The following is a 22,356-nucleotide window of genomic DNA, read 5'->3' on the forward strand; positions in this document are numbered from 1 at the left end:
TTGTTCCATAATATGATTTAAATATTTTAATAGTTTTAGTTAGTTTTTCTAAAACAAACAAACGTCATGATATTTTAATTAAATTAATAAAATTGTGTTTTTAGTTTTACTAAACGTCTAGACTAACGATGCAAATATGAGCAAGCAAAAAAATATTTTAAATTTTTTTAAACCCGTTGCCGTTAAAAGAAGTTCACCTGGAATTGAAGAATCAGTTAATAAGAAAATAAAATTAAATGATATTCAAGACGAAAATATAAATTCGACTCTTAAAGAAAAAGCTAGAGAAAAATTATTAGTTTTAAGCAAAAATTTTAGCATTTTGGATTGTGAAATGGGGCCAACATGGTTTTTTGCACTAGAAAACGAATTTTCAAAACCTTATTTTAAACAACTTAATCAATTTGTTTATACGGAAAGATCAAAATTTAAAGTTTATCCAACGGCCGATAATGTGTGGACATGGACTAAAATGTGTACAGTATCTGAAGTTAAAGTAGTAATACTTGGTCAAGATCCATATCATAATCCTTTTCAAGCTCATGGTCTTTGCTTTAGTGTGCCAAGAGGTATTCAACCTCCTCCTAGCCTAGTCAATATTTATAAAGAATTAAAAAATGATATAGAAGGTTTTCAAATCCCTGCACATGGAGATTTGACAGGTTGGGCTAAACAAGGAGTTTTGTTGCTTAATTCTAGTTTGACTGTTAGAGCTCACACTCCCAATTCTCATGCGGATCACGGTTGGGAAAATATAACTAATGCAGTTATTAAATACATTAGCGATAAAAAAAAAGGAATTGTTTTTCTCTTATGGGGCTCATATGCACAAAAAAAGGCTGCATGTGTTGATCAGGTAACGAACAAAATTTAATTTAAAAAAAATAATTTTATTGATAACTTTTATAACATAAAACTGTTAACATGACTAACTAATCAATTAATTAATTATTGTAGAAAAAACATCATCTTTTGAAAGCTGTTCATCCTTCTCCACTTTCAGTCAACAAAGGTTTTTTCGGATGTAAACATTTTTCTAAATGTAATGAACTGTTGAAAAAAGAAGGAAAAGAGCCCATTGACTGGAATAAACTATAAAAATTGAAGAATAAATAAGTTACAAACACAGTAAGTGAAATCGAGGGAAAATTAATGACATAATAGGAATTTAATTTTGAAATTTCAATATGTGAAGCCATGTTTTAGTTAAAGCATGTAATTATCATGCTTTAAGGTTTATTTTTGATTTTGTCAAGTAACCCTTATTAATAATTATGTGGTAGTATTTCAATTTGTAATTTCATTCCATTTTCTTGAGAATTAATTAAAAATCCCAAATTTTCATTAACAATTTTTTGCCAACCAACAGACTGAATCGGTATGACAGAACATTCTGATGTGATAATTAGTTTTTCTTCTTGAATTGTCACATTAGCCATGAAGTTTTTATCAGAATTCAAACTCCATATCCATAAGTAATTATTATCACTTTTACAGGAATAATCTAAAATTTTAATAATAAATACTGTATTATAAGAAGTAACGGTTAGTACGGTCGTATTTGGATAAGGTAAAGGTAATAATAATTCGACATGAGGTTTTAAAAAGTGTAAAACTGGACCCTCATGATATTCTTGTATGTGTTTCATCAAGGTACTGGGCGTCATTTCATTTTCGCATGTAGGGTCGCAAGGACAACAACAATTTTCTTTTTCTCTTAATAATTCTTTATTTTTTATTTCCGCCATTAATTTTTTGTGAAAATCATGAGCAGATCCGTGACAAGAAGCAGATTTTTTTGAATATGTTAAAGATTGAACATCTAAAAGACCGCTTCCAGGTCTACTTGATAAAATGGATGGTGTCCTGGTGAAATGTTGAGTATCTATTTCAAATATTTCATTGGTGGAAAGGGATTTTGATTTAAGACCCAAATGTAAATCATCTTGAGGAGTTAATAAAAGTTTTGAAATTTTTTCCGTTGAACTCGTTATGCTCAAATTTTCAGCCGACGAACATTTTCCCGTTTTCATTATTTTATTTAAAAATTTACTCGCTGGAGAATTAATAATGCTAAATTTAACATCTGGAATTTTATTTTTAGTTGAACCATTTTTATGTCCGAATAATTTTTGCTTTAATATTTTCCTCCTTTTCGATTCTTCTTGATTTCTTAAATCGAATGCATCTATTAATGAATTATAAACTTGATCTGCAAGAAGACTTCTTCCTCTGGATAATTTTATACGGCAAACGGGACATTTTTCTGTTTTTATACGACATTTGAAACAAATTAAATGACCGTTAACGCATTGATGTGCTGGAGCCGGAATCGTTTCCAGGCATATCGGACACTCCAGAGCTGCCACAATATTACTCATGCATGATGATAATCTTTGTAAATTCGTGGGCATTGGTCCACAGCATAATGTCTGTAAATCCAATAAAAATTATATTTAAATTCTAAAAAAATTTTTATTTTTTATTTTTTTTTTAGGTGATTTGATTTATTGATATTTAGAAAACACTCAGTATTATTATTATTATTATTATATCGGATCGAAAAGGGAATAATATCAAGGACAAAAAATGGAGAGAAAAATATTAATTTAGTGATATGAGACTTTTTATTTTAATTGATTTATTATTATTATATTATTATTATTTTTTATTTGTTTTGTTGATTTGTTTGTTAATGTAAATGACAATTTTATCGTTTTATAATTATCATTAAGGAAAATAATATTTTTTAATTATTAATAATAATAAATCGTGAAAGTTATTAAATTTGGTCGTTTTATAATAAATTAACGTTTAGTTTTTGAATTGTTTTAAATGTCGTTTCATTCAGACAAACTGGTATTTTTATTTATCATTAGGTATTCAAAAATGTTGTAGTATTTTAAACTTATGTAATTTATTTATGTAATAATTTTTTTAATTAATAAACGAATTTTATCAAAATGTTTTGAATCGGTAATAATAATAATAATAGATTTTCAAAAGAAAAAGTCTTGTGGAGTTTTCACTTTTTATTAGTATATTTTGAAATTTGTTTAAAAAATGGTTTATTACAAGGGATCAAATAATTTTTTTTTTTTTAAATGGAGGATCATTAATAAATTTATTAATTAATGTCACGATTTTAAACTCACCTCGGATGAACAATTTGAATCCACTCCAGAATTCCAAAGCATAACGGTAACTTTTTCATCCCTTGCTTTAACTTTGCTGGCGACTTCGACAACCCTTAATCCCAAAACATCTTCACCGTTAACTTCTAACAAACAATCTCCAGTTTGTACTCCAGCATTTTCTGCTGGAGATCCACAATCTACGTTACTAACCCAAGGATAAGGATCCCATTTACTTTTAGTTAAATTAAATCCGCATGATCCCGACGTTCTTGTTATTTCGCAAAGTCTTATTTGTTGATTTCCCGAATTATTATCACTTTCTATTTGTACAGGTTGCACCATTTTTATTTATTAAAAAAAAATAGATAAAAACTTTTAACACAAATTAAATTTATTTAAAAATCGCCCAAAGTTAAAGTTTTTTTTCTCTTTTTTTCTTTTTTTTTTTTTTTTTTTACTTCCGCATACGAGTTCATTACATATGAGTGTGTGTGATATTGCATCGTAAAGATTAAGGTAGAGCCGTGAGTACCTGAGAAGTAAATGGTACTAAACCATAAACTCGTTTTCAATGATTTTTAACTGTCACTTTTATTTTATTACCGTTAAAAATAAACAAAATCATTTTAATGTAAAAATTTTCATTTTCATCAGGCTGTTGTTGACATTTTCCATCCATTCTTTTTCTTTTTAAATAATAATAATAATTTTAAAACCAAATAGAAAAAAATTTTCTTTTATTTTTTCATAAGTGAAAGTTATTTTGAATTTTCAATAAACCGTTTTTATTCTACATTGTTAACAAAAAGAAACTTTCAAAAATTTATTCAAACATTTTTTATTTTTATTATCATTCAATTAAAAACTTACAGTAATTATTTATTTATTTATTTATTACTGTGGTAATAATAAATTGTTAAAAAATAATTTTAATTGATATTTTTTTTTAAATATTAAAATTATCAAGGTTTAATTAACCTTCACCTCATTTTTTTTTAAATAAATCAATTGAAAAATTTTTGGTTTTTTTTTTGAAGAGGGTGAAATTTATTTTATTTAGGGATGAATTTTATTATTATTATTATTATGACATTAATATCATTTTAACATAAAAATCAAACGATTAATATATTAAACATCATTTTTTTTATATTTAATTTAAGGAAGTGAAAGGAAAACGAGTTCAATATCGAAAAATATTCAAGGTTTATATATATATATATATATTTCCTAGTTAATTTAAATCACTTCTTCATCTTTATAAAAATTTTTTAGGCTATTAAAATAATTAAAATAATTTTTTTTTTTACTAAAAATCTATGTATATTAATTATTAAAAAAATTATAACAAAAAAACTTAACAATTACTTGAAACTTTTTTTTTTTTAAAAAAAAAAATTTCATATTGTACTTTTAAAAGAAAAGAGATTTAAACAAAATTAACTTTTTCCTTTTTTCTTTTTTTATAATAAACATAAAATTAAATAATCATCTTCTTTTCTTTCTTTTCTTTATTATTGAGATCAAACTCAATATGATTAATAATAATAAAAAACTAATAAAATATATTATTATTATTATTTTAATGATTAAAACGGGAAATTTTGTTAAATTTAAAATTTCATTTCATTTCATTTTAATAATAAAATTCTCTTATTATAAGGCACTGGTTTTAATAATAAATTTCAAATATTTATTTAATAAATATTTTCTGATATTAATAAATAATTATTGATTGTGATTGTATTTATTAAATTAAATTTAATTTAATTTTTTATGATTATAAAAAGAAAAAAAAATCTTCTTCTTCAGGATTTGATATAAAAATTTTTTTATGATTTTATGAAGAATTGTTATCCATGTTGTTGATTTTATCTATTTAACTTCTTACCAAAAAATTTTTTTTTTTCAGTAAAAATAAAACGATTATTATTATTATCATCTTATAATTAGAAACCTGAAAATTAATAATAATAATAATAAATATAATTTAAATTACATTTCGATATGATATGAAATAAATAAAAATAAATAAAATAATTAAAATTACCATATTATTAAAAAAAAAAAATTGATTTGACACAACTTTTATGAGGAAAGTAAAATATATAAAATACTCTTCAGTTTCAAAATGGATAAATAAAATTTATATATCCTATATATATATATAAAACAAGAAAGAGATCAATCAATTAAAATAACGAATTTTTCCATTCGTATTTTATCATCATCATCATCATCAATATTATTATTATTAAAATATTTTCCTTTTCGAATTATGAATCGATGAGACGACTACTGGAAAAAAAAAAAAAAAAAAACAGAATTGTTAATCGATTGTTTTTATTAAAATGATTATTGGATTAATTTTTTAAAAATATTTTTTGTACTAACAGTCTTGTTTCGACATCCCTGAGTAATTTTGTAAGTTCGGAATAACTCGAATGAGTTTTTTGCGTCATTCTCATGATTCGCAATATGGCGGCATGCATGCTTTCCAATATGCATTTGTACGTGTCTTTGTTTTCAATCACCATCTAAAAAACAAATCGGGTAATGTTAATTGATAATAACGATGTTAAAAATGATTTCAAACTCGGATTTCATTACGTCGAGATGAAATTCCTCTTCCTCGTCTTCGGTTTTCATCCTTTTCGACGTTGATGCCAATGCCAAAGGACGTTTACGACCTTCCTCTTGTTTTTCATTCGCAGAACTTTCATCTTTTTGCATATCCCTTTTCGGACAAGAACATATTTTTACGTTTAATTTTTGCCTCCCGACTACTTCCCCACTGAAACAAATTAATGATAATGAATATTTTCGAACATTTTGTGCGAAAGTGACGGGAATTTGGCAAAAAAAAAAATTACTTCGGTCTTTCTAAAGTAAACAATACAGTGATGGGCCTCCTCATCATTCCCGTAACGCATGTCGTCTTACACATAAATTTATAAGTGACCGTTACGGTTCCTGTTCCAGGTTGAAGTTCTCCCAATGGAACGACAACGCTGCATCTTTCGGATTCCTGATTTTCTTCGTAGTAGACGCCAGGATTATCGGATCGTATGACGTGTTTGACATGTTCGAACCCTAATCAATTAAAAATGGGAAAAGTGATTCAAAATAACCGTTAAATCCAAAAAAAAAAAAAAAAAAGGTTACCCTCGTTCGTAGGATCGCTGGCATTTAAATGTATCAAACATCTTTTAACGGCTAATTTCATATCTTGAGCATCCGTATATACGGGCAAAGCTCTCACAACAAAATTCGGTTCAGATGGAATCCATTTAAATTGAATTGGTATGATTTTATCCCAAACTATGTAAAGTTTGTTGAGCATTGTGGAATACTAAAAAAAAAACGTTTTTTTTTGAATAAACGAATGCAAAAAAAAAGTGAGAAAATAAACATGACTATTTACCGTCCATTTATTTTTTGTTGATTCCACACCGTCTAATAATACTGAAAAGGCAAATGGTCCTGGATAATCTTCTCGAGCTGGAAGTGGTCCTGTTGAAGTAGAATTTGTATTGTTGACAAAAGTTGAATCTGCTGATGGCAAACTAGGTTGACAATATATTTTGGTCTCGTTTAAAACTGGCGGTTCATACTGATAAGAAAAAAAAAAAGTTTTTTTTAAAATTTCTTCTGTTCTTACAGTATAAAAAATTCTTTTAAATGATTTTGTATAATTGTAAGGTAGATTAACAATTAACACACACACAATTAAAAATAAGTCCCATTATTTTCTTTATGAATAATTTTTTCCATTAAAAACAAATCAATCGCCATTTTCCTTAAACTCACCATTATAAAAAAAAAAAAAATTTTTTTTTTTAAATTATTTATCAAAAAGAGATTTTTTTTTTTTTTTTTTTTTTGGGGGGGTCAATACATAAAAATATAAACACAATAAACTAAATAATAATTTTGTCACGTCAATAATAGATTTTGTGTAACGGTTGACAAAGCTTGTGACACTTGCTAGAAATGGTTTAATTACTTGCCAAAACTTGGTCCTACAAAATGCAAATTTCATCTTGTTCAAAATTATGTTTTTTTTTTTTTTTTTTTATTATTAATGAAATAGTTTGTTTTCAATTCATTATGAATAGTATTTAATTTTTACATTTCAAAACTTTTTAAAAAGTGTTTAAATGTAGGTAGTATGAATAAAAAAAAAAATATCATTTTAAATTTACTATAGCCACAATTAAAAAAATTTTTCTTTTTTTTTTTTATGGTGCATTTAAAGAATATGAGATTATTATTATTATTATTATTAATCAAATACAATTAAGAAAAGATTATGAATGGTGATTCTTTTTCTTAATTTTTCATGTTAGTTAAATTGATTTAGTACATTTTTAAAAAATGTTTAAGTGTTTTTTTTTTTTTTCTCGATTAAAATTAAATATAAATTTTCTAACCTGATATGATAGTTCATCGTTTAAAACGCAGTCTCTGAAACAAAACAAAAAAAAAAATTGTGGATTTATTACTTAAAAATTTTTTTGTTGTAATATGTATTTATTTTTTCATAAATGGACTTTACATAAAATTCCTGCAATCAGCTGTATTAGTTACTTCTAGAACATGTTGAAATTCTTCAGGATTTAATATGTCTGATTCTTCTCTTTCGAGACTTTCATTCGTTCTACATGAATACCAACTGGCCATTTTCCGATAAATAAATATACTGGAAAATAAAATTATTTTTGTTATTATTGCTTTGTTTAACTAAAATTAATTGAAAAGATTAACTATAAGCTATTTAAGTGCTTGTAATAATATATAATTCAAATTTAAAAATTATTTATTATTAATAATTTAAGATTCGAATAATCCAAAAAAAAAATAAACGACTTTATGTTAAAATTAGTAACCGTTACAGAAGACAATATCATTTTTCGATAATAAATTTATGATAATATAATATAAATATATGTTGTGGCATAAATAAAAGATAATTACTAATGACATCATTATTCTTTTAAAAAAATATTAGATTTTAATACATTAGCATTCCAAACAATTGCTTTTACTAATGATTATCATAAATAAAAAAATTATTAGGATTCTGATGTAATAACATTAAAAACTTGTAATTAAGAAAAAATTCCATTTAAATTTTATTACTTGTTATTAGTATGAGATGACAAATGAAATTGAAAAATAAATTATTTGAAAAAATAAAATCTATTGCTTTTGTCAAGATTTAACTTAAAAAGAAATTAATAATAATTTTTTTTTTAAATTTAATCATAAAATTAGTTCCAGTATAAAAATGACATGATGGCGAATTCTATTCTATCATTTTGCATCATTAAAAAAACAACAAAATCAAATCAAAAATTTAAATATTGGTAATAAAAAAAAAGGTAAAATTTAATTAATGAGAAAGATATATAATAAAATTAAGTTTTTTTTTTTTTTTTTATAGGTACATAAAATTACATAAATTAAAATTAAAATTAAAATAAACCGGCAAAGCAATAAAAAAAAAAAGAAAGCCATTTTAAATTTTAATTGTTAAAACAATATATATTTATATATATTGATAGTTGTTAACAAAAGGATAAAAAATTATAGGTTTATGAAATTGTTGGAAGTTTTGCAGGAACTCACCGGTATCCAAAATTAATTTTCAATTTACTACGATATGAAGGCAAAAATAAAACATGTGCTAACAAATATCTAAATCCTACTCCACGCTTGTTAAGAACATCTGCTTATCTGTTTTTATGTCAAAATGACAGTCACATCCGGTTTCTTAACTTCCCGCCATTGTAAATTTTTTTAAAATAATTTTTTTTTTTTTTTTGTAAACGAGTATTTCGTTTAAATATAAAAACATTTAAAAGTGTGACTTTATGAAAAATTAATATATTTATATTTGTGAAGATTGTGTTATTCTTGTGAATAAAACAAAAGGCGTTAAAAAAATTATTTTTTTACTGGTGGAAAATCGATTTATATTAAATAATATATAAAATCTCAGATTATAAAACAAAATGAGGATTGTAAGTAGAAAAATTTTTGAAATAATCCTTTAAAAACTTTCTATTTAATATTATTTATAATACTTTCATAGAATTATAACCACAAAACATGTGTCACATAAATATTATAATATGAGATTCCCATAATTGTTTATTTTCATAAAGACAAAATGGATGGTCAGTTTATAATAATTGCTTAATTATAAAAAATTTTTGTATTAAAAAACGCGTTTTTATTTCCACAATATTAAATATATTCTTTTGTTTTTGAAAAATGGTGAACAAACATTATACATCCATGATGTTTTTAAGATTCTATTGGCTAAGTGAACGGTTGAAAAAAAACCGTTAAAAATATTTTTTTATGTTAATAATATTTTTTAATTAAAATTTTTTGGAATAATTATATATTAAATGAATTAAATTCCTTTGTGACAAGGTATATATAACCGGGATATCCCAATCTCATTGTTGGAATTCTTTGAAACTCGAATACGTAGAACACGATCATACAATTAATTCTTCTATTTATATATATATAAACGGATTTGATAAAAAGGAACATTACTTGTAGAACATCTTCGACCGTGTAAAGTTTCTACGTAAGTTTTGAAACATTTCGCGAAGTTTATCATTTGAAACAAACAAGTTTCTAAAACTGGTTTTTTTTTTTCACATAAATTTAATTTAAAATAATAATTTGACCAATGGACACACGCAACTTCTTTAAATTATTATTCGTTTTTAGACTTTAATTTGTGTTTTATTATATATTTTTTGTTGTGTGTGCGTGTGTGTGTTTATTTTATTAATTTTTCTAATATAAAATTTCGTGTTCGAGTAAAAACCGCAATTAATTAAAATGATAATAATTATTAAATTTTTAAAAAGTGGAATTTTACTTAATAAAAATTCTTTAGTGTCATTATTAATATATTTGATTGGGACGATTAATTTATCTAATGCAGGTAAAACATTTTTAAACAAAATTATTATTAAAACGAAATTATATTAATCGTGATCGTTATTTTTTTTTAAAAATGTTTTTAATAATAATAATAATAAAATTAGACGTGGAAACTTTTTTCAATGAATTAACATAAAAGATATGAATTCAAAATTTTTAATGGCGGTACATAAAAATTAATTTTTTTTTTTTTTTTTTTAAATTTTTTTTAAAAATAAAAGTGAAAGCGACCTTTAAATAAATAAGTTAATTTTTAATTTTCATAATAATTTATAAATAATTACTTGATTCGAATTTTTTTCGGTAAAATAAAAATTTAATACAATAAAAATTCTTTTAACAAAGCAAACAAATTTTTTAATGACTCAAAAATTATTTTAATTTTTTTCTTTTAATTTTTTTTCCCCTCCCCCCCCCCAAATTAATTAATACCTTATTCTATTATAATATATTATTAATCATATTTAATTTTTGAATGTTTTTATTTTTTTCTTTATAATAATAATAATAATAATACCCTATGTAAATTAAAAATTAAGGTTTCAGAACCCTGATTTTACTTATTTTCCCAATTTAATCAGGTATATTTATTTATAAATTTTTTTAAGGAATTTTTTTTGAGTCATTTAATTAACCAAAAAAAAAGAAAATTTATTCAGGTTTATTTTTTTTTTGTTGATTTTTTCATAGAAATTTTTTTTTTTTTTTTTTAATTCTCTTAATTCCATATTTGGGATTTTTTATTTTAAAATTATTATTTTATGAACAGGTTTTTACAATTCTGAGTTTATAATGAAAAATAAACTTTGTGTTATTTTCCATGGAAATAAGACAACTTTTTGTTTAAATTTTCTGAACAAAACAAAAAAAAAAAAAATTCAAAATAATTTGTTAAATTTACCGCCAAAAATAATGAGAACATGTCATGTATATAATACATTATTTGTTTACTTCAGGTATATGTACCAACAGCTTCATTCAAGCTTCCTGAAAAATTTTTAGGTATTTGTTATTTTATGTGATAATAATATCAATAATTGAAATAATTTAACATTCACTGAGCTTTTTTTAAAATTTTCATGTCCTAAAAAATTTGTGCTAATTTTCAAACCACCCATCATATCACTAAAATTTTTTTATTTGACTTCCTTCCTTGTCAGATAATTTTAACCAAAATGGGGGAGGGGTAACGGTAAGGGGGGGTGTATTTATTAAAATTATAAATAAAATTGTAAAAATCTTTTTGTTGTTTTCTAGTAGTAAAAACTACTTTTGTGCCACACCAAAAGAATTACAAAAAAAAATTCTTTTCAAGGCAATCAAGATGTTGTACACATTGTTTATGTTGTTATTAACAATTTAAATTGTTAATAACAATAAAAGTCCAAAATTTTTTTTGTAAAAATTTTTTATTTTTTTTTTCAAGATGCCACACCTTGTATTTCAAGAGATGGTTCGGTTGGAGAATGTACTCAATTAAATGAATGTAGATCAGCAATAATTTCACTAGAAGAAAATGTCGACATCGATTATTGTAATTATGAGGTAATATATTGTTATGATCCCGTACTCAATATTCACATTTTCAAATTTTTATAAACAAAAGACTGGCGACGAACTCGAATTGTTCTTCTTTAGAAGCGAAGCTTCTAAAGACTCCTTCTTTTATTTTATTTGCAAGTGTTTGCTAGTTCCCATTGTTGCTCGTTCGAAACAGTTGACTGACGAAAGACCAAAGTAATATAGGCAAGCTACACCGCTTGGCGTCGGTTCATTTGATTTTTAGTCTAGCTGTAATAAGTTCTTGTTTATTAATATTAGTTTTGTGATAGTTTTAAGTGCTTGTTCATTACTTACAAAAATAAAGAACGAACCGAATATAACATATTAAAATTTTGGCGCAGTCGATGAAGGATCATTCTGAACGACAAGAAACCGGAGAATTCTTAAGTAATTCGTTTCATGTTGGTGGGTTTTAACTCTTTATCAGAATTTCTTTATATTGTAAGTAGTAGTAATAGGTAACTCATTTTGTGAACAATGCCTAAACTTGATCAACCTGTTTTCAACCCATCCCAAATACCCCTTGATTTCTTGTGTAGTCTAGTTCCTAATTTCTTTTCCGGAGAAAGGAACCAACTTAATGCATTTATCTCTGATTGTGATAATGCTATCGAATTGTCCTCTGAAGAGAATAAGTATCCACTCTTCAGATTCATCTACTCCAGAATCACTGGTAATGCCAAGATTCGAATTTCTTTGTACGATTTTGATAATTGGGATGACGTAAAAACGAAATTAATAGAATTATACCAAGACAAGAAACCCCATAGTCAACTGATAAAAGAATTGATTAATCGCAGACAAAAATCAACATGTATCCACTATGAAGATAACACAATAAAATTGTGGGAAAAACTTAAAATTTTAGAAGTTACAGAATCCAAACTTGAAGTTAAAGAGAAAACAGATCCTTTACCAGAATCCAAACTTGAAGTTAAAGAGAAAACAGATCCTTTACCAGAATCCAAACTTGAAGTTGAAGAGAAAACAGATCCTTTACCAAAATCCAAACTTGAAGTTAAAGAGAAAACAGATCCTTTACCAGAATCCAAACTTGAAGTTAAAGAGAAAACAGATCCTTTACCAGAATCCAAACTTGAAGTTGAAGAGAAAACAGATCCTTTACCAGAATCCAAACTTGAAGTTGAAGAGAAAACAGATCCTTTACCAGAATCCAAACTTGAAGTTAAAGAGAAAACAGATCCTTTACCAGAATCCAAACTTGAAGTTGAAGAGAAAACAGATCCTTTACCAGAATCCAAACTTGAAGTTGAAGAGAAAACAGATTCTTTACCAGGATCAATTCCTGCTCAAGAGGAAAAAGCACCCTCTACAAATTTATCTAAGAAAAAGGCTAAAGAAGCACCCTCTACAAATTTATCTAAGAAAAAGGCTAAAGAAGCACCCTCTACAAATTTATCTAAGAGAAAGGCTAAAGAAGCACCCTCTACAAATTTATCTAAGAGAAAGGCTAAAGAAGCACCCTCTACAAATTTATCTAAGAAAAAGGCTAAAGAAGCACCCTCTACAAATTTATCTAAGCAAAAGGCTAAAGAAGCACCATTACTTCCTAAAAATAAAAATAAGAAAAAAGGTCTAAAAGTAAAAGAAGTGAAAACAAAAGGAAAAGAAAGATCATCCATACAGAATTCAAACCTTAAAAATAATCCTAAGGCTAAAATTCAAAAGAAAACAAAAATTTCATTTATAACTAAAAATATAGGAGCTACTAAAAAAATTCACAAGTATAATTTTGGGAAGCATACTAAAAAGCGGAAATGGAATTCCAGTACCAAGAAATCTAGGAAGAAAGCATCCATTCTTATGTCAACCGATTTTCACGAAGAGAATATTCCTGAGGTAAAGCTATTTTTACTAAGTAAAGTTCACCTATCGTCTAATGAAAAAGAGAAGATTCAAATCAGTCAAAAATTAGCAAGAGGAAATCTAAATAAAAAACTTAGTCCTAAATTTAAGGGTCCATACGAGGTCAAGAAAAAAATCTGGCAAAAACGTTTTATTAAAAACCCGTAACAAGGAAGTTACTTATCACAAAACCGTGTTCTGAGTAGTTGATCTAAAGAGAGAAATCCAAAATAATAATAATTTAATCCTTTTATTTTCCCATATAGCTAATCATCATTTATTTTATTATTAATCCATTTATTCTTTTCTATGTACCCTATATAAAATTCTTGTATTTTTCAGAACTTATGTCAATTTTGTTTCGAATTTCATGTCTCTTGATTTTATTCTTTTATCTTTACTCTTTATGAAACATTGTTCACTAACGAGTATTGCCTAGGAAAGGTTCTACTACTTGCAGCTATAAAGCTTAAAATGATGTTCCTGATAAGAAGCCAATGTGAAGAGATACAACAGTCTACCATACAGAAGACATAGCACCTACTACTACTCAAGGAGTCTCAACCTGGACGGAACCATTCAGAACCCGACATAGGAAACTGTCAAATCCGAACAAGAGGAGAAAACAAATTCTTTTTTCAAAATAATTGTTTTCCGTCTTAAGGGGGGAGGTGTTATGATCCCGTACTCAATATTCACATTTTCAAATTTTTATAAACAAAAGACTGGCGACGAACTCGAATTGTTCTTCTTTAGAAGCGAAGCTTCTAAAGACTCCTTCTTTTATTTTATTTGCAAGTGTTTGCTAGTTCCCATTGTTGCTCGTTCGAAACAGTTGACTGACGAAAGACCAAAGTAATATAGGCAAGCTACACCGCTTGGCGTCGGTTCATTTGATTTTTAGTCTAGCTGTAATAAGTTCTTGTTTATTAATATTAGTTTTGTGATAGTTTTAAGTGCTTGTTCATTACTTACAAAAATAAAGAACGAACCGAATATAACAATATATATTTTTTCAATTTAATTTAAAAGAATTCAAATTTTCTTGAAAATTGAACTTTGACCCTCTTTTAAAACGTTTTTTTTTTTTTTTTTTTTTTTTACAGAGAACATCGGTTTGTTGTTTAGATTTAATAACAACGATAAAACATTTACCTAGAGATAGAAAAGAAAATGTCGAAAGATTGAGTAGTTTTTCAGGTTTCGATGCAAATAATCAACAACATGGCGATTATGAACAATACGAATTAACTCCAAATAAATTTTACATAGAAACCGTCATTCCAGAAAATGATGAAGACAAGAGAAAAAATAACGGATTTTTCGATCATTTTATTCCACCGGGATTAGCTAAGAAAAAACCATGGAAGGATGAAAAAATTCCTGATAATAATTATTATTATGAATACGTTACGAAAAAACCTAATCACGGACACGGGCAAAAGGGTCCGAACAAACACAACAATAATAATAATAATAATAATAATAAGGGTAATAACAAACCGAATAAATGGATGGAACCGGATAGAATGACAACAACTAAAAGACCAGAATGGATGGTACCGGGAGGAAAGGTAACAAATAGACCTCATGATATTAACACTCAAAATCATAATAATTATAATAATAATAATAATAATAATAATAATAATAATAATAATAATAATAATAATAATCAATGGACCACGACAAAACAAAATAAATGGTCGCAAAAAACCACAACCGCCGCGTCAAATTTGTATCCTCATGATTCATACAACAACAACAACCACAACAACAACCACAACAACAACAACAACAACAACAACCACAACAACAACAACAATGAAAATTCATCGATTAATTGGCCTCATAAAACTTCTACCGAATCTAATCGATATACTTTTGCACCACAAACAAGTTCACGGCCATCTAATCTTCAACCAACTTCAAGTCCTGTCACACATGGAAAATTGAGGAAAAGCGAAATTAGTAAGTTTAACTATGGAATGAAAATTTAAAAGAAAATTTTTTACTTTTTATTAAATGAAAAAAAAAAAAAATTTGTTCAGAATGTCAGGAATATAGTAAAGAAATAACGAAAAATATAACCGGATTGCCTCTGACCATCGATCCCAATCCTGTAGTCATATCCGTTCGGAAATGTGTTCAGGCACAGCAATTGATTGTGGGAGGTGAAAATACAACAATCGGAGAATTTCCACATATGGTAAAGTAGAAATTTATGATACAATTTTTATTTAAAAAAATAAAAAAAAATTTTACACGAATTTTCAGGCAGCCGTAGGTTTCAGAGATCGAAACAAACAAGGTATCGCTTGGAATTGCGGTGGAACCTTAATCAGCGAACAATTCGTGTTAACTGCAGCGCATTGCACTTCGACAAGTTCGTAAGTTAAAAACGTTGTAAATGAGAAGGGAAAATATTTCTGGAAACCATGAGGGTACATAAACATTTTTACTTTTAAGGGGGCCTCCGGTTAAAGTACGTCTTGGGGAGTACAATTTGTTGAAAAATGACGACGGAGCACATCCGGTAGATTATGCCGTGTCTGATATTATAACCCATCCGGAATATAAACCTCCTTCGAAATACCACGACATAGCTTTGCTTAAATTATCTAGAAGAGTACAATTTTTCAAACACATACGACCCGCTTGCCTTTATTTGGGTGACACATACTCTCTGACAAAAGCTATAGCCACCGGTTGGGGCCGCATGTTTTACGGTAATGTCTTATGGTATGCATATCATTAGGGTTGACATTTTGATTACCTTTTGCCGCAACCATTTTGTTTTTTTTTTTTTTCCATATTATTACAGATGGAAAATCGAGCGATATTTTACAAAAAGTTGTTTTGAGTATTGTTGACAACGACACTTGTAATCGACTTTATAAATTTAACGTTAAAACTGAAGTTTTATCCAGGGGTATCGTCGATAGTCAGGTTTGTGCGGGAGAGCTCAGCGGTGGAAAAGACACCTGTCAGGTATTTAAAAAACCAGAAATTTTCAATTTGTCTTAGTTTATCACAAAAAAATTAATTCATCTCGTATTTAAAGGGAGATTCTGGTGGTCCTTTGAGTATAACAAATACGAAATGTATTCATCACATCGTTGGAATAACATCCTTTGGAAAAAGTTGCGCTTTGCCAAATTCTACTGGAGTCTATACAAAAGTTTCTGCTTATATTCCATGGATTGAAAGTATTGTATGGCCGGAATAATAAAAATCCTTTATTTAAAAAAAAAAATAAAAGAGATAATTTTATTTTTTTAATAAATACGTCCTTAAATATAATAATAATAAATATATTTTTTGAGGAGTTTATTTTAATAAATTGAAATTTTTACATGAACTAGTAACGAGTATAGTGTACGACGGCCTTTTTTTTAAAAAGGTTTACTATTAGGTACTTATTATTTTAAGTAAGGTACTTTAAACCAAAGGAGAAAATAAATAAATAAAATACATTGAAATAATTTTGTACAAATTATATTTTATTGTAAAACTAAATAAAAAAAAAATAATAATAAACTGATTTGGTAACTTTTAAAAATATAAAAAAATTAAATAAATATTTAAGTTTGATTTAATAAAATTTTTACGGATTTTTTCAAATAAATGTTCTTTTTTTGACATATTACAGGATCATTATTATTAGTATTAAAAATATATATTTAAAAAATTTATGTATATTTCAAATTATCCAGAAAAGTCCAGTAATTGAAATAATAAAAAATGCATTTAAGTAAAAAAAAAAAAAAAAAACTTCAAAATTATTACAGAAAATATAGGGAATAAAAGAATAAGTCTTATTGATTATGACATTAATAATTTTTACAAATGATTTTGTTTTTTCACAATTAATTTTGGAAAAATCAATTAGAAAATTTTTTTCTCAACCTTAAATTCTTTGTATTCGATTTCTTTTAAAAAACTATCATTATATTCTGAAAAAATTGTATCCCACATAATACCATTTCCTATAGGTTTGTGAGTCGAAGGAAAAAGAACATGAAACCATGTTCTACCTTCATTTAAACCCAAAAATAATTTCCAATTAGTTTTCCAACCGAAATCATATGGATTTACATAAATTTTATTTTGTTTAGCATATCTAATAGTTTCAGTCTTATTAATATTTCCTTCGATACTCGTTTCCCCCCTTGATATAAGTCTACCATGCCAAATTGATAGAGATCCTAATGCTATTAATACACCTGAAAATTAAGTTTTAAATAATTATTACTCTAATTATATTAAATATAATATAATAATAATACTAAAATTTAACCAACCTAAGCAAATAAGGGCGGTAAATATTATACAATTTTTTTCTATTTTTTTCATATCCCAAATTTTAGCATCATGGTCAATTACTGGAATCATTACTGTGTTATTAAATTTTACAGGATGACCAATCAATTCTTCTTCTTCTTCTTCTTCCGGATCAAAACATTTGTCTAAAGATTTTTCTAAGTAAACAGAGTAGTAAGCAATTTCCACTCCGAAAATTATTAAAAACAAAACTCCTGCAGTCATATAAACTGTATATAAAAAAAAATGTCTGTGATTATAAAATCCGACACAATTATTTAGCCATGCTGATGATATAATTAAGAAAAATTTTCATGAGATTTTTTATAAATTTAGTTTTAGTAAAACATATTTTTGTAAAAATTTAAAAGGATACGACAATGATGATCCATTTTAAGAATGCATTTATTACATACTGAGCAGTGATGGGTTCTAGGTGGTTTTGGTGCTATGCATTTTTTACAAATACTAACGGCAACAGGTATGAGTGCACTTTTAGGAGGTAAGCCTGGTGAAACATAACATCCCATAAAATAATGAAATGCTATATTTAAAAGCAACCAATTTCCAAATATTAATAAAAATATTGTTGTAATAGGACTTTTTTTCCACCAATAAGGTAGCCCTATCACATAACAAATTAATACAATGCAAGTAGTTAAACAACTAACTGCTGCTATGAAAAACGGTCCCAGCATTTTGGTAAAGTTATCAACGAACCAAAACATCGGTTCCATAAATATATCTCCAACATAATTTATATCTAAAAAATTATTGTAAAAAAGTGATTTAATTTCTATTTTGAATTTAAACCATTTATTGTAAGCGATATGCCTGGAAAAAAAAAAGGCAAAAATTAATTTCTCAAAATTAAACAGGTTTCATTAAACAGGTAAATAGTAAAGTACCAAATTTTTCTAAAAGGTTTCAAAATGATTTGAACAAACGATGTCATTTTTTAAATTTATTTTCCCTTAAGTCATAATTTTATTTATTTATTATTTAAAACTAAATGACTAAAATAGCTATTGAAATAAATTTAGTTTCAAGTCAGAAAAAAATTTTAGTTTAGAAGCGTTTATTTTTTAAGATTTGAAATAGTCTTGAACAAGTGTACCAACATTGACGACTAAAATTACATTTAAATTGAAAGTTTAAGTTAATTTTTCTTAGAGTAAATAATTAATTAAAATTGTGTAACGGACTCAGGGAAACTACTCTGATTCGTATAAAAAGTTAAATATTAAGCTGGGCTTAATTTTTTTATTGTTTAATTTGTCTTTCATCATTTTAATATAAATGGTTTGTCTCTGCAAATCTTGTACGACTTTTTTTAACATTTCTTTTAGTCAATTAAAAGTACTTTACAATGGAAGATAGCAATGATAAATTTAAAGGAACTGTACAGTATTGGCTGGAAGTTCATCGGATTGGATCATTGTTATTTCAAAACGTAAAAAATGGAGACAACGCTTTAAAATCCTTAACTACTTCTATTATCGAAACTCCTTTGTTGTCCGATATTGAATGTTTAAGTGGAGAAGATTATACTGGTAACGTTGTGTCCCCATTTGCTTCTTGGTTGCTCGAAGGCTTTTTGAAAGCATCTACAAATCATTCGCTTCCTCACTTAAAAACTTTTTATACTGTATCACAATCAAAGCTTTTAATATCTAGTTTTGAAAGAGACTTATATGCTTTTGAAAAACTTGTCGAGTCATATATTAAATTACTGGAAAAACTTATTCACGTCAAAGCTTTCCCTGCGGAATTCACATTCATTCTTGAAAATGATTTTCTTCTTCTCGATTACCATAAGACATTACCAGCCACAAAATTTAAAGTTAGCAATATTGCAGAGCAAATTGATTTGGCATCGATAGTTATTGAGGTAATTTTTTTAATGTAAATATTTTAATGTATTCTTTTTTACCAAAAAAACTTTTGATTCTTTATTATTTTAAAAGCAAAAAAATTGAATTATTTATTTTTAGGTTTTAAAAAGCATTTTAAGTCTCATCAATTATCATTCGGCAGAAGTCAAATTTTTACTTTGGAAAACATTATTGGTATTAACGCAGTCTAATCTTAATGAAATCACTTACCTGGTTCTACCGTTGCTGAGCGATATATTAATTTCAAGTGATGAATTCTTATTAAATAATAATGTTAGTACTTACTTTTATTTTCCAATTTGTTAATTTGGCATAAATAATAAGAAACTTAAAGTTAATTTTTTCCATTTTAGGTCCTTAATATAGTACTTAAAATTTTATATCAGATGATTATGGACTCGAATGTTATTCAGAATTCCGTTTACCAGCAAAATTTATGTCATGTTTGGGTTTCGATCAAAAATAAAAATTTATTAAATATTTCATGTTGTAAAAACTTTGTTAAATGTCTTTTAAATTCTGACATTTTACAAAATAAAAAATGCAGTATGATAAAAAGTTTTCTAATTAATGAAATAAGCTTTTTACTGTCTAAGATAACAGAAGAAACTGAAATATTTAATTTTTTAAACGAGTTCTCTAACATATCTTTTAGCGTGAGTATTTTATTTTAAATTTTTTTTTTCCCCAATAAAATAATATGTTTTATTTTTAAACTGAATTTATAGAATGCTTTCAGGAAAAAATGTATCTGTCATTGGATTTTATCATCGAAGAAATAGAAGATTATTTTAACAAAAATAAAATTGATCTAGAAGAACAAAAAAGCATTGAATCAAATGAAATTTCACTTAATGTAATCGACTTTAGTAACACGTGGAATAAAATATTTTCCTTTTTTCAACTTTTACTAGAAAATAATGATCAAGTTGGAGCCAAAACAAGATTAGAAAGTTTTTCTCAAATTGCAAAATTTTCATGTCAAATACTTCATAAACTCGATATGAAAAATTTTTCCTCCCATGCAATGAATATGATGAGTTTTTTCGGTAATTCTTTCTGTACACTTTTAAAAAAAATAATAAATGATTTACAGTATATTTCATCGAATCAAGAAAAAGTTTTGTTGGTAATTATCATTTCAATTAATTTTTAAGGAGAAAAAATTAGTTTTTTATTTAATTTAAGGATTTTATCAATTTTTTTCAGTTGGCAATGGAAACATTTTCATATCTTTTGAGTATGCCTGAGGCACAATTTCAAGATCAGGAATCGTGTAAAAGTGTTGTTAAGTTTTTAATTACTCCTCTGTCGTCACCAAAATTTAATGTACCTGGTTTTGGATCTTTACCCTTAAGTAAGTAATTATTAATTATTTTAAAACAAATCATGTATTGTTAATAATCGATTTATTTTATTTTTTTTTTGTAATTACAGATTCAGAGATTCCCATCCTATTTCTTAAATGTTTAAGTACTTTTCCTTTAAATGTACCTGTTGATAGTCTCATTCCAATATATTCAAAATATTCATCTTTGGGAGAATGTAACAAACCACTTGCCACTCAAGCGGTAAAAAGTGTTCCCTTTTTTTCCCTAATAAAAAAAGTATCTCCTGTAAGACTTATTTCAGAAATTTTAATGCCAGTCGCATCTCAGGATAATAAAGAACTTTTAGGAGTCTTAATTGATACAGTTGTGGATTTAGTTTGTGTTTTAGCAGGAACAGGTCACATGAGAAGGTATGACTCTCCTTAAATTTAAAAATAAACAAAGTTTATTAAAAAAAAATTTTTTTTTTAGAAATAATAATCTGGAGTTGATAGTTTATTGTAAAAATTGTTGGTCGGAAAATTACATGGAAAAATCTCCAAACGATTTGTCTCAAATAGAATCGATTCTTACAAAATTATTATCGAAAATTCCAATGCACGATTCTTATATAAAAAAAAAATTTTTGAAAAAACTACCTCGTTTGACGTTGCACGTGAAACTTTTAACCAACGCAAATATTATGGGAAAACTTTTGCTTTTCCTAAGGTAATTATTTACGAAATTTAATTAATATTATAATTAACATTTAATTAGATGATTTAATGTAAGTATTAATTTTCGTAGCGATTCCGACGAAGAAGTTCGTTGTATTTTATCGAAAAATATCAAATTTATTTTGTACGGTCGTTTTTTAAACGATATCAAAAATGAATCGAAGCAAAAAAATACGAATTCGTTGCAAAAAATTACGGAAGATGTTTATTACGATAATAACGGCATAACGGAAATTTTGGACGTTTTATTTCAAAAATTAGAAGAATTGATTCATTTAAGTTTGAATTCTAAAAATCATGCATCATTACAAATCACACTTCTCGAATCCTTAGTTAACGTAGCCAGGTATTTTATTGTTTCCTGTAGCAAATAAACATTTTTTTTTTTTTTTGAAGAAGTCATAAGTTTCTTATTATTATTTTTAGCATTCCGACGAAGCAAGTTTTGAGCAAGAGTATTAGATTGTTATTGTTATACATTGGAAATCCTAACGTTTCACTTCCGGCTATTTTTTTAGAAATTGCAGCTGCTCACAAGACGACGCCATTGTTA

The 22,356-nt window shown here is 26.1% G+C and overlaps 5 protein-coding genes across 5 annotated transcripts; 2 read left to right on the top strand and 3 right to left on the bottom strand.

Moving 5' to 3' along the window:
* Nucleotides 1–136: 136 nt before the first annotated feature.
* Phum_PHUM003120 (Uracil-DNA glycosylase, putative) lies at nt 137–1,098 on the top strand (the record flags this gene model as incomplete). The annotated part of the gene is made up of 2 exons (XM_002422563.1): nt 137–856; nt 958–1,098. 2 exons carry the CDS (start codon nt 137–139, stop codon nt 1,096–1,098), a joined length of 861 nt encoding a protein of 286 aa, XP_002422608.1.
* Nucleotides 1,099–1,265: 167 nt separating this feature from the next.
* Phum_PHUM003130 (uncharacterized protein) lies at nt 1,266–3,816 on the bottom strand (the record flags this gene model as incomplete). The annotated part of the gene is made up of 3 exons (XM_002422564.1): nt 1,266–2,432; nt 3,156–3,457; nt 3,741–3,816. The coding sequence occupies 3 exons, from the start codon at nt 3,814–3,816 to the stop codon at nt 1,266–1,268; spliced, it is 1,545 nt and encodes a 514-aa protein (XP_002422609.1).
* Nucleotides 3,817–5,413: 1,597 nt separating this feature from the next.
* On the bottom strand, nt 5,414–7,820 carry Phum_PHUM003140 (Cellular tumor antigen p53, putative; the record flags this gene model as incomplete). The annotated part of the gene is made up of 7 exons (XM_002422565.1): nt 5,414–5,435; nt 5,532–5,674; nt 5,748–5,931; nt 6,011–6,230; nt 6,303–6,489; nt 6,562–6,750; nt 7,728–7,820. 7 exons carry the CDS (start codon nt 7,818–7,820, stop codon nt 5,414–5,416), a joined length of 1,038 nt encoding a protein of 345 aa, XP_002422610.1.
* Nucleotides 7,821–15,052: 7,232 nt separating this feature from the next.
* On the top strand, nt 15,053–16,767 carry Phum_PHUM003150 (serine protease snake precursor, putative; the record flags this gene model as incomplete). The annotated part of the gene is made up of 6 exons (XM_002422566.1): nt 15,053–15,509; nt 15,590–15,747; nt 15,816–15,928; nt 16,008–16,267; nt 16,363–16,529; nt 16,603–16,767. The coding sequence occupies 6 exons, from the start codon at nt 15,053–15,055 to the stop codon at nt 16,765–16,767; spliced, it is 1,320 nt and encodes a 439-aa protein (XP_002422611.1).
* Nucleotides 16,768–17,426: 659 nt separating this feature from the next.
* On the bottom strand, nt 17,427–18,816 carry Phum_PHUM003160 (zinc finger protein DHHC domain containing protein, putative; the record flags this gene model as incomplete). Its single annotated transcript, XM_002422567.1, has 4 exons — nt 17,427–17,764; nt 17,843–18,148; nt 18,238–18,695; nt 18,770–18,816. 4 exons carry the CDS (start codon nt 18,814–18,816, stop codon nt 17,427–17,429), a joined length of 1,149 nt encoding a protein of 382 aa, XP_002422612.1.
* Between the last annotated feature and the right edge of the window lie 3,540 nt (nt 18,817–22,356).

The sequence above is a fragment of the Pediculus humanus genome, genomic scaffold (genome assembly GCF_000006295.1).
Source record: "Pediculus humanus corporis 1103172107363 genomic scaffold, whole genome shotgun sequence".
In the NCBI taxonomy this organism is placed as follows: Eukaryota; Metazoa; Arthropoda; class Insecta; order Psocodea; family Pediculidae; genus Pediculus; species Pediculus humanus.